The 13398-nt window shown below is 39.1% G+C and overlaps 1 protein-coding gene across 3 annotated transcripts in view; it reads left to right on the forward strand.

Moving 5' to 3' along the window:
* CRYL1 (crystallin lambda 1) overlaps positions 1 to 13398 on the forward strand; it is a 64437-nt gene that overhangs the window by 25139 nt on the left and 25900 nt on the right. For all 3 annotated transcript variants that reach the window (XM_074816054.1, XM_074816056.1, XM_074816055.1), the window contains 2 exons: positions 8082 to 8243; positions 12269 to 12463. In XM_074816054.1, the coding sequence (XP_074672155.1) occupies positions 8082 to 8243; positions 12269 to 12463 (357 nt within the window). The remainder of the gene's footprint in view (positions 1 to 8081; positions 8244 to 12268; positions 12464 to 13398) is intronic.

Raw genomic sequence — 13398 nt, forward strand, 5'->3', positions numbered from 1 at the left:
ACCATCTTTGTAGAGGTTTTGAGAACTACTTTTCTGATTTTTAGGGTTTGAAGCAGTCTGATCTCAAACACTTGCTGTAAAATACTTTATCAGGTCAGTGATTGAGATGAACTGAAAGATGATCTTTGGGTAACAGCTTGCCAGTGTCACTGCTGCGGTGCTGCTGCTGAATGGACTTCTTCCAAACTTTCTAACATTCACTCCCCGGCTATCCTGTGCATATAACAACTGGTGGTGTCCACCATTACAGACTTGAATATGGTTTTGGTCCCCATTACAGGAGATAGTCGTTGCCATAACTATCATCCTGCCCAGCAGTTAAGCTTGCTCTTCAGGTTCTCGTTCACTGCTCCCTAGTCTCCTTTCTCGGCCTGCATTGTGTTTCCATTGTCTTTCCTAGATCATTTCCTCTATTTTTAAGGGTGGATGGGATCACAGTAGAAGAAAACAGAGACCTGATCCTTTGAGAAAGGATGTGGGGAGGAGGATATCAGTCAACCTGTTTGAGATCTTACTGTCCTTCCCTAAGGGAACAAAAAGGATCTTCATCTCTTCTGTAGCAGCCTGATCAGCTTGTCTGTCTTTGAAAGTTTTGTAGGGCATGTGAACATCATGGAAAAAGATGGATCTCTTCATGACATGATATGACGATAGATGAAGCAAAACTTGCCTTCATTTGTTGTATGTATTTTAAACAAAAACAAAACAAAAAACCACCACACAGTCCTCCACAACCCTCCCAAATCTACAAGTTTGATATTAGAAAATGTAGTTCTGAAAACTAGTACTTCCTCAAATCCTGTTTTGTATTTTGTACTAAAGGTTGAACAAACACTTGTAATTCAGTCATTTATTCTGAACAGTGTAAAACAGCAGTAACTTGATATTTTTATTGCTCCAGTTCCTTAACAGAGTATGTTTCTGAACTGTAGGAAAGTACAAAATGTTTCCATCTAAATGCTGGATTTCACCTCACCAGAGTGTTATTTACTTGTACAGTATCGTGGTAGAAAATCTTTCATGTCATTCAGGAGGTAGTGATTTAAGAAGCATAGATTTCACACTAGTATGAGCTCATAAATTCAAGACAACTAAGAAGTTATCACTTCTTTAGATTGGAAGTGAGTTATAGCCCTAAATTAATGTATTTTTAAATTAGATTAACCTGAAAGTACCAGTGTTTTAACTGATGCTTTTACAACTGCTTCATAATAAGCTTACTCATGTACTGTCCTTTAGTTGATGGTTTTGAATTCTACTAAAGCTTTTCTGAGTATGAACTTAACACTGTTCTAAAAGATTTGTAGATTTGCTGTAAGATGATTTTATAACTACATTTGAATGGAAATTTAAACAAGTGCAAACCCCATGAATCAGGGTTAAACTCATATGGGGGATTTCCTCCACCTCCAGTCCTCTGCTCCTCAACAGAACAGTGTATTAGAGGACCTTGCCTTTATCAGAAAATTCACATTTACCTGTGCTGCCCTACCAACTACAGAGTTATCCAAAATCAGGCTGGAAGGGCCTTCAGAGTTTACTTAGTCCAACCCCTACCCCAAGGCAGGATCAGTCATACCTGGACAACTGTCTGTTAAAAATGGGTTAACCTGTCCTTAAAATACTCATGTGATGTGATTCCTTCTCCTTCCCTGTGTTAAGCATTTTACTTCAGTGCATACCTACCCCATAGAAAGTCTGTAACTGAAGCCCCAGGATGTGAGCATATGTGACCATGCCTTTCTATTTTATTTATGTTTTTTATAATTGTGTCAAATGGTGGTAGTGTGGCCCTGCCATTAACAAATGGCCAGTATGCTTTTCAGTTAAAGGAGCTGCTGTCCTATCCTGCTTTCTTACCGTTGATTTACAGGATACCAGTTCTTGTTCAGGTTGAAAATAAAGTCTTGGTTGCCAAGGTTGTGTGGCTTGTTTTGGGCTAACTTAAAGTTGTTTTATATCTAAGGAGTGTTTTGTTGCCAAACACATTTTTTGTTAACAATCTGGTATTTGGACATGTGCTTGAAACCATCTTGGAGGAAGTTATGTACCCAGGTATGTGGAATTAATATCTGCAGGGGAAAAAGGGGCAAACAACCTAATGAGCTTCTGTTCCCTTATGTTTCTCATATGGTTTGGGTTCCTGCATCCCCTCCAAGTGTTTCAGGGTCAAGTCCCACTTAACCTTATCTCCCTGGTGTGGTGCACAGCCAGGTTGCTCCCCCTGCTTTCCCCATGACCCTAGCTGTTGGGGGCTCCAGTTCTAGTCATGCTTAAACATAATCATGTCAGTTATCAATCTATGCCGTTGGTTGTTTGGGGAGGGGTGTGTGTGGGTTTGTGGTTTGTTTTTTTTTTTTTCTTTTAATCGTTCTCATTTGAACTGCTCACAATGCTGATACCACACTGAAAGGTGTGCAGTAGCCTGGGGACTCTGTCAGTAACAGCTGTGTGTGTATACGTCTCATGTTTCTGTGCTGCATCCCAAACCCCATACAGCAGTGAGCAAGAGTGTGTGTCTTCTGCCCAGCTACTGTCCCTCCTCTACCCTCAGATCAGGGTAATAACACTTTCTAGAAGGAGACTAAACATGTGTTCCCTCCACCATCTTTGCAGTCTGAAATGATGCATTTTTGTTTGGCACCTTGTCTTAATATCCTACTATACTGGTATATCCTCACACTATCCATCTTTAAAGTGTCTCAGAATAAGCATCTAAAACTGCTTCGCCATTTGAGGGGGGAGCATGAAGGAAGAGTACAGACTACTTGCAGTCAAGTATTTGCCTTTGGAATATGTAACAATTTTTAATTTTGTGAAATTACCAAACCTATTTAACATATTAAAAATTTTAGATAGTAATCTAAAGCGTAGTGGTTAACAATAATATCAGAAGCAAAACTGATATTCTGATGTAATAATTTGTTCTGACATTAAAAATACCATTTTATTTCTCTGCTTGTTTCACTAGCTGAACTCCCGAACTCTGCAGTCAAAATGTCACATTTTTTAATTGGGGGTGGTATGGTTCCCCAGGTTCATGTGTGTGACTCTTGTTTACTGAATAATATGCACATCAGCGTCTGACATAGAATACAAAACAAAGCTCCGGTTTCCTTAATAGAAGGTGCATCTTCAGTCTTCAGAGCAGAAATGTAGACCTAAACCCTGTAGGAGAAGACCAAACTAGCATGCCAATACAAAAGCCTAAATAGAAATAATAATAATTAGCACTGAAATACTAATGATAGTAATGAGCATTTTAAACACTGGTTTGCTTAAAATAGAATTTGACTTTATGGGTTCTATAAAATGGTGGTAATGACCATTTTGCATCTGCAAGTGGAGCAAATAGATGCAGTCTTGCTTTGATAATTTCAGTAACCTCAACTCTGCCAGTAGTATTGGGGGGAACAGAATTGGTTGTAAAATTGTAGGGTTTAATTTGTAGAGACATTATTTTAACATATGTACTTTTTCTTTATGAAGTCAACTAGGTTTTTATAAGAATCTTTTAATTATTACTATTATTATTTAGATGTAAAATTATCTGGCATAGTTGTATTTGACAGTATGATCACTAGCTATAGTAATAGTACTTTGAAATCTATTTTTCATTTAGTTAAATTTCCAAGTTTCCTTTTCAGGTGTTTTTAATGTCTATCTTTATACAGGTAACCTGAATGCTGTTTAAAATCCACAGGTCTCTGCTTTATGTAGGTTTATGTTAATTAGGCTTTGTTTTAGAAAGATGATATTCTAAAGTGACTTGGTAGATTGAAAATAGAACAATTATGCCTGAAGTCTTTTCTGGAAAGTTCTTTTTCTAGTGGATTGTAACTGTAGAAGATAATGAAAGTATTTGCATAAATGGATTAGACACCAAAACTTTCAGAGAAGTTGTTTTTCTGACATTCAGAACTCTCTCTCTTAATCCCGTGAAGATACTCATATTCCCACAAAAAGCTGGACATAATGTGGTTCCTGTCGCAGGAGTGCTGACAGTCTGGGTTCAGCCTGTGAGATAATTTGGAGCTTTGAAAGCTGCTGCTATGTCTTCATTCTACAAGAGGAGGGTACTGCTGTCACTTAACTCTGGGAACTATTCTACAGAAGTGCCTCAAAATTGTTAGCTAAATCACAGCACTGAAAAGCTGAGACCACTTAAAATGCTGTAACTTGTATGTATATATGCCAGGGTTTGTGGCATGTTTGGAGATCCTCACTTAACTGCTGAAGATGAAGAGCATCCTTGTAGCAATCTAAGTGGTTATGGCTTCTGAACAGTTTATGTGCTACTTGAAGCCATGTTGAGTTTACTGGGAAGAGGGAAGTCACGGAACTCTTGAAAGTGATTTCCTACCTGAATTGTGGTTAAGGCAAGGCTAAAGGGTGCTCTTGTTGTAGCAGCTGCTGCATGGCAGTGAAGTACAGCTTTTGGGGGTTAGGTGGTGCAAGACAGAGGTAGGAGAGGATTAGCTGCCTACATGCTGTGAGCTAACATGGACAGAGCTCTGCCTTGGTTTGAACGAAGAGCCAGTTGAGAGATTATGTCAGGATTAACAGGACCACCAGTGTGGAAGACGTTGTGGTAGATGTGTGCTACAGACCACCTGATCAGAAAGAAGGCCTTATTCAGACAACTGGAAGAAGTCTCATGCTTACAGGCCCTTGTCTTCATGGAGAGGCTTCAGCCACGTATATCTCCCGGAGGGACAGCACAGGAGAGCACATATAATTCAGGAGGCTTCTGGAATGCATTCATGGTAACTTCCTGACACAGGTCGTTGAGGAGCAGAAGAGGGGACATGCTGTGCTGGACCTCATACAAACAAGGAATTGGAGATGTGAAGGTTGGGGGAAAGCCTTGGCTACGGTGATTTTGAGATGGAGTTGAGGATCCTGAGAGAAGGAAGCCAAAAAGTGAGATCACAGCCCTGGACTTCAGGGAAGACAACTTTGGACTGTTCAGCCCAAATCTGCTTGGAAGAATCCCATGGCATGGGATACAGTCCTGGAATGAAGAGGGGTCTAGGAGAGCTCAAGATTGATCTGTCTTCACTTACAGCAGTTTACATTATCATAAATCTCCATATTAAGAATGCCAGAGAAGAAATGTTTTCTTGATTATGTTTTGTATATGCAGCAGCCAGAATCTAGTCAGGAGGTGGGAACTCATCACTGTACATCTGCGGATTTCAAACTTCATTATGCAGCAATTCTGTATGCTTGGTGACTGCTGTCAGACTGTATTTTCTATTGGGAGGGCTCCATGCTGCTCCCTGTTACAGCATCTCCAGATGCTCTTAGAGAAAGTAGCTCGCTTGTTGCTGAATGGTTGCTAACCTTTGACCTTCTCCATGCCAGTTTAAATCTTTGGCTTTCACCTTGTACTGTCATGCTTGTATAGGACAATACCACTTATTTTAGGACCATACCACTGTGTTGCAGTGCTTTACTTCAGGCCATGCTTTGTTTCTTTCATCTCCCAATGCTAATAAATCCATGGCCTTGGCAGCGATTCCCATCGCTAGTGTAAGGAGAAGGTATTTTGCAAGATAGTGTTTTGGGGAGTTTTCCTAGAAGGTGGTACAGGTGATTTGCAACCTTGGCATATCTGAGAGTGGATGGGAAGAACCTGGGTAGATGCCAGCATTTAAATATAGGTAAATGAAGTTGTGTGCTTAGATAAGCATGGACGTGTGTGGGAGCACAGATGGTGGATAGCATGGTGGGAAGGGCCTGTACAAAACCACAAAGATGCTGGATTTAAACAGATAAAACTGCCTAGCTTTCCATGTACTGGTATTTAAGGGGTTGTGTCATACGAGCGCAACTTTTTAATGAGGGGCAACTAGACCTCAAACACCTTGTCTGGGTATGAGTGTTGTCTGCTAGGGAGAGAATCTAGTACATGTTTATCTTTGTGTCATTCTTTATGTTCTCTGAACATGTGTTTGGATAGTGTGATGCCTGTTACCTTTAAGCCTCTAATTCAATACAACTCTTTCAGGAGGTGGGTTTTAAAAATGTACTGTCATGTTCTGATCAGGCTGTTAAAAAAAGGTGTCTAATAAAGTTTAAATTGGAAGTCAGATTAGTAGCAACCTAGTTCAGGTGCTCAGGCCTTGGAATAAAGATGTACTGTTTACTGCAAGTGAGAAGTGTAATCTTCTTTACAAAAAGGGCACAGAAATATACAGTGTCACTTAAAATGCGTAGAGGTGTATGCTAACCTTTTTGCACTGATTCTTTGAGAGAGACTGTGGTAGCTTTAAATAAAACCGTATCTTATCTGCTCCCTGTTTGATCTTTTCTTTCTCAGGGTAAACAGAATAGCTTCAGACCTCTCCAGGCTTTGTAACTGACAGCAAGTGAGGTTCCTGTTTAATGGATTGTTTAGAGATTATTTTCCCCCTGTTCTTCAGGGAATTGGTGTCTCTGAGAAAATAATTGCATGCTTGATGAGGACAGAAACTTTTTTGCAGTGGTCCAACAACCTGAATACAATTGTGACACTATTCTAGAAGCTTCAAGCAAATGGCCCATTCAGAAACCTTACGTAACCATGGCAGGTTTGAATTTCCAGCAGATTTGAGTTTGCCTTTTTGATTATCATCTGATGTGAGAGGAGGCTTAGAGTTTCAAGTTCACAATAAACCTATTCAGAGCAACTCTTTTCTTAGCTTGAACAGGATCTGCAGAGTTCTCTTCATCTTTGGCTTTACTAAAAGAAACTATTTAAACTTAACCAACAAGCAGGGATTCTGGAATTATAAGCAGAGTATCATTTTGTTTTGATAAGGCTGTCTATTACTTTGGGCTCTATCTAGAGTTCTTAAACGACCCTGTTTATCTCTTCTGCATCATGGAACTTTTAGTACTATTCCATGCAACTTGCTTATTTTTTAGAACTTCAAATTACTTTTAACCCACTTACTAGGTTAAAAACTCTGACCCTGGGCATTCCTGCCAGAGAGTCTTGTCTGAAGCTGCAGGTATTAAATGTAAATTTTGTATTATATTAAATGTATAGACTTCTTCCCTACCCTCATGTGCAGTTAAGCATAACAGGAAGGACAGAATGAAGTACTGACAGGTGGGAGAAGGTTAGAGTTGGAAAAGCGCAGGTATTTTCTGTGTGTTTTAAGGGGAAAGCTGAGGTTTTGCAAGTTAGAGATCCTGTTTGGATTTTTTTAAGCCCTTCCAAAAAACCCAGAAAACAAGCTGACTTTGTTCCCATTTTCTTCTCATAGACAGACGTCTTTCCTGTTGATCGTGGGATCCACTGTAGTTGTTCTCTCATGTCCTTATTGCTCCCAGACTTGTGGACTTTTGCATGCTCTCCTCAGGCAGCTCCTGGGGATAGCTTTGAAATTCTAGTGACTGTAGATTGTGGTTCTTAGCTCATACATGTGAGAAACTTCACACAATACTGCAGAGCTGAACATGCTCAATAGCTTTGGGAGAAGTTCTGATAGCATGAGTTCTGCTTCAGAAATCTTTCTCAGAGTTGAAGTGAATGGTGATATTTAAGCTTTTTAAGTGTAAGGGTCACTGAGAGGTGTTTTAGTGCAGGTTCCAGAACTAGCTTGGAATCTCCTGCCATAGTTCTGGAGATTGTAAGTTTTTAGTCGTTTGAGATACACCTATTCATTTCCATCTTGTCTGAGAGAGAATACTGACTTCTATCATGTGAGACTCTCTTAAAAAAACAAACAAAAAAACCCCCAAAACCCAAAAAAAACCAAAACCAGAGACTAGGTCTTATTCCTCCATACTGTGTTACCTCTGTGTGTGAGTAAAAGTCTATTTTAGACAGAGTCATTTGTTTTATGTTATATCTCCTGTGGTGTGTGGTGGTCCATCTTCTGCTATAAACTCTTGGGCTTTCAATTTCCTTATGTGTGGGAAGGTATTTTTGTTTTATGGCTCACTGGTGTATTTAGGCTGATTAAAATACATGGTTTGTGCCGAGTTCCTAGGTGTCAAGGTGGGGTCATTGAAGTCTGAAATATATGGATAAGTATTATTAAACTAGAAGACTTCTAATACTGTGTTGTTTTTTTTTTTAATTCCAGGAATGTACTCCAGAGAACCTGGAACTGAAAAAGAAGATTTTTGGTCAGTTAGATCTTATTGTTGGCAACACTGTTATCTTGAGCAGCTCAACCTCTTGTCTCTTACCCAGCAAATTGTTCACTGGCCTTAAACATGTTAAGCAGTGTATTGTGTCACATCCTGTAAGTATGATGGCATTGTCTTGTTTTTTAGCAGTACAGGTGTTTAACTGCATCCCAAACTCTTCCCTGCAGACTGAGAGATATAGAAGGATATTTGGACTGCTTGTGTGCCATCGTTAGTGTGCAGGGGCCTGACTTATCAGAAAAGCTTTAGTTTGGTCATTCTGTGAGCAGCAGCATCTACTAAATTGAGAGGATGTATGCGTGTTTCTTACCATTGGCTCAAGATACGTTCTCTGTAAGCTGTTGTGTTCATATCGCATGTTAGTCAAACTACTGGCTCGCAAAATGTAGGAATTCTGTGTTTTGAAGACAAACCTATAAAATTCCCTACTTTCTTCTTGTGACATCTTTAGTTTCTTCTAGTATCCTTTTTCAGCTGCTATTGGGTAACAGTAAGTATCCAAACAGTGAGCTGCATGTGCTTATCAGGTAATGTCGATGAAAGATGGAAGGTTTTGACTCTGGTTTCTTCAGACTTCTAATGCAGAAGCAGTATAACTGAAGAGGAAAAGCAGGTGGATGAAATGGAACAAATTGTACTTGGAGCTGAACTTGCATGTTTTGTGACCAGCTGGGACAGGGCAGTGATGCAGAAATGGCATGACTAGAGGTGGCAGCAGAACCTCAAAATGCTGAAGGACACTTGTGAACCTCTGTAGAGGTCTGTGTGGGGCTGCCAGACAGCAGTTTATCACATCTCTCCTCAGCACGGAAGAGCATTTTGTCTTGATCACTGTGTTTCTTACTGCTTTGGTTTTCCACAACTTGGTAACTAATGTTAGTCTGGCATTTGACAGATCTGTTAAGAGGACTGTTGTTATGAAGGTTTGCAGTATCTGGAGAAAGGTACTGCTCTGCTGTCTGCAATTTTGGTGACTACATGCTGTTTCTGCAGGGCATCCCTCAGGGTGTAATGCAAATGTCAGTTCCCTGGGCATGCTCAAGTGTGGCAGTGTGAACACAAAAATACAGCACTACTTTACTGTAATGTCTCTACAGCTACCTGTAGCCTAATGCTGCAGTGTCAAAGCATTTGGTCAGTCCCTTTCTGACACCCCTTCACCACCAGCATTGTGCCTTGGGGTGACTGGGAATCAAAAGGAACAAAAGGATTCATTTCTTTCTGTATAATTAGTTTTCATTCCCTTTTAATGAAAAAAAAACAAGTCAAACTTCAAAGTATGTATCTGTGCCTAGGTTTAGCCTTCCTCCAGTCTAAAATTCAGTAGTTCCTTATCTCATATTTCCAGGGTTGTAACTTTCTGAAGTGGGAGAAAAGAGATAATGTCTCTTCTAGATTTCTCTATAAAGTAACTATAGCTGTGATTTCTTTTTTTTTTTTTTTAACCAGTTCCTGGGCTTCTGCCTATTCTCTGACTGTTGGTCAGTCTTTGATTTTACATTGTTCTTTCTTAACTGTTTTCCCAAGTTGGTCTGTACCAGTTGACCTGTTTAGTCTAAGCTGCAGTCTTTATAGGAGCCACTTCTGAAACCAGGTTTTATCAGATCTGGAAAGGTGGCTAGTCCCTGCGTAAACATTTTCTAGGTTGCTGTTTTAAGGGTACATGTATTTTCCAAAGCAAATACTCTGGAGTGCCTTAAAATGTCTAGTTGTTCTGAAATGGCTTTGCAGTCCCACTGAGACTATTTTCTTAGTAATCTCAGCTTCACTCGGAGGGGAGTGTACTGGAGAAACTGTGAGCCAGTGTACTCTTTCAGGGGCCTTTCTGCATCTGTTATATCAGGAAACATGATTGCTTTGTAGTAGTTGTTGGCTTTTAGTGGTTTTTGTTTTAACCATGGCCTTATTAACATCTTGAATGCAACAGTAGGATATGGGGAATGGTGGCTGCAGGAGGCAAGCAGCTCTGGAAGACACTGTGAAAACAAGAAGTGTGGAATTTGATATACCAGAAAAAGTAAAAGCTAAAGTTGTAAAGCCTCTGGCACAGGTGAGCATGTTGAGGAGAAATGAAATAAAATGCCCAAAGGGCAGAAGGAGCTCATTTTTTTTGCTTAACATAGTGATAGGTTCAGTAATTAGAAAAAAATAAATGAAATCCCATAGCACAGCTGTGTGTTAGAAGTGCATGCCATACTTGTAGGTACAGCTGTTCTCTGCAGGCAGTTTCAGGTAGTGTATCGGTAGAGCTCTTCTGCAGAGCAGTTCATTTCTCATGTACTGTATATGTCTGCTAGGTCACACAGCTAGAAATACAGAGCTAGAGGAGACTGCCATTGAGTGAAGTTCCTTTCTGTACAGGAAGTCATGTAATCAAATCACCTTAAAAATGTATTAAACTCTGTTAGATTTCTTTTTTAACTCCACTAGTCCTGCTGGAAGTTGTTTGTTAATAAGATTGGAACAAAAATTACAAGTCCATTAAAATTAATTTGATGTTTGTTGGCAACTTTCATGTAGTTAATTCTTTCTCTGTGTTTACTTTGTCATATCCTTTCTTAGCTTTCATTTTGTTAGGCTGAGTAAGGTAAGCTCTTTCGAAGAAGGGCTTTGCATCCCCCTTCTCATTTTTAGAAACCTTCCCCCACTCTCGATTTCATCCATGTTTTACCACTTTTTAATTTTTACCAACATCTATTATCTCACTCCTAAAAAATTGTCTTCCTAAGTCTCCTCAGTATGATCATGAACACACCCATATACTCCCCGTGCCAGGTTCATGAAATAGAATATTTCAATAAGATGACTGTCAACACTAATCTTGGAATAAATTTATAATAGCCTCTGTCTCTCTCAACAATTAACTTGTCTTCCTGATTGGAACCTGTGATATTCTTAAGGGTTAGAAAAGCTTTCAGAGAACTTCTTGGTGCTTGCAGTGTTTTGGGTCTTGCTAAATTGCCTGGCACCACACCTATGATGGTGCAGTGTTGGTGGTGGCACTGCCAAAGAGACTGATGTGAGAAAGGTTATGTTGGAACACAAGGCACTTTAAAGGGGAATGAAGTGTGTTACATCAGTAGTTAGAGCAGATGTAACCTACATCAGGTTATGCATTGGTCAGACCCTACAGTAAAGGGAACCATGTAAGTACTGAAAAGAAAGAATAGACAGAGGAAAGACTGCAATTACTGTGACTAAATCCTGTACTTGCATTTACATGAGGCTGTTAAGAGCAGTTTGCTATAAGGGAGCATGGTGAAAGAGTTAGTACTTAATTAACATGCTTTAAATGCCAGTGTTATATGTGGTAGTAATTTATGATATGTTAGCTCCTTCTATTGCCTGGAAACTAGACCGAGAGCTGATTCTAATACCTTAAGAATATGACTGAAGGGCTACTGCTTTTGGAAAGACCATGCAGGCAGTGTTACTGCCTGTAGCACTATGACCTGAAGAACTTTTAGCTGTTTCTAGGATGTTCTTCAGAATTTTTTGTTTATTACTTCAAAAATACATTGCACAAAGGTCTTGACTTGATGAGAAATTACATTTTGGAAGAGTCGGGGGGAGAGAAATTTTTTTTTTTAAAGTAGGTACTGTGTTTGAAGGTAACCTGTTCTACAACTTTTTCAAAGTATGTTTTTTGTGTTTAGCATATATTTACAGGCTTGGGCCAGTAGCAGCTTATCTATTAGGTGTTGCATCTTACAGGTGGTGTTTAGCAATAATTTTGTTATAAAGTTCATGAATATCTAGAAGGAAGTGCCTTGCTTCATTTGGAAAGACAGGTGGTGACCATATGTCTTAGAACAACAGCCTGAAGACTATAGAAGACTATAAAGTCTTCTAGTACTGTTTGAGTGCTGTCATCTTTAGCTCCATGAACTTCACAGGGGTTAAACAGAGTTAGATTTAATGCAATATTAATTATTTCTTTTATTTGAATTAATACACCAGCTTTTATGGGATTAGTGAAGTCTTTCAGGGTCTGAAGATCAGGCTTACTGTGTTCACTGGAAAATATCCACGCTAGTAGCAAGCTATAAAGATACTTTACATTAACTTGTTCTGTTAATCTGTTGATAGTTGACGTTCTTCTTTTGTGTTTCTTCTCAAGGTAAATCCACCTTACTTTGTGCCATTGGTTGAAATCGTTCCTCATCCAGAAACAGATCCTTCTACTATAGAGAGCACATATGCTCTGATGAAGAAGATTGGTCAATCTCCTGTCAAACTAAACAGAGAAACTGAGGGGTTTGTTCTGAATCGGCTCCAGTATGCAGTGATAAGTGAAGCCTGGAGACTTGTGGGTGTATGTATATTTTTTTTTCTAATTTCTACACACATGTGCTGCCAGTTTTGTAGATGTGACAAGCAAGATTGTTAAACTGTCCCTTATGAACATGAAATATATATTAACATGTAAATTAAAACCAGTAGGAAGTGATGTCAGTTATTTATAACAAAGATGACAAATTTGTAGGAAATCTAAATATACAAAGACTGACAAAACCAAAGTGATCATAACAACTGTCCTTTATCCTGCTTTCTTTTCAGAATACTGTCATTTTCAGGACAATCAAAAGAACAGTCTTAAAAGCACAGAATTCAAAATACCGACTCTTCTTTCTTCCGTGTTGTCTCATCATTTCCTGTTATTTTCACAGTGTTCCTGGCCCACTGTACAGTGGTTACGAAAATAATATTTTAAATGGTTTTCTATTTGGTCTTTCGGGAATTGCACTCATAGGTTCAACAGTTACTTGATACTTGTAGGTAAAGATAGATTTCTCCTCCTCCTGCCCATTCAGATTTCTAGCTGAGAATCATTTGTTTGTGCCCCTTCAGCTTTTCCCACAGTTACCTGTTCTGTGCTGCAAAGTCTGATCTTTCATCAGGAAGAGCTGAATTATAAGTCTATTGCTATTCTGTTGAGAAGAGATTCAGTTGGGCTTGAGTAGGGCTTACTTTTTTGTCATAGTGGTTTGATTTTTCAAGCTGTTTAAAACAACCATGCACACAAATATAGGTAAAGATGTTAAAACCAAGGTAATATTAATGTATCATAAACAAAGCAACTCTTTTTCCAAAGCAGTATCTAAACATAGTTGCTGAACGGATTTTGCTTACCTGTAGTTAGCTTCCACTAGCAACACAATACAACAATATAAAGGAATTGGTGAAGAATAATAAGAAGTAAAACAATGTTGCTAGGAATGAACTGATCTTCTGCTGGAGATGTTTCTG

This window comes from Strix aluco, chromosome 2 (assembly GCF_031877795.1).
Source record: "Strix aluco isolate bStrAlu1 chromosome 2, bStrAlu1.hap1, whole genome shotgun sequence".
NCBI classification, from domain to species: Eukaryota; Metazoa; Chordata; class Aves; order Strigiformes; family Strigidae; genus Strix; species Strix aluco.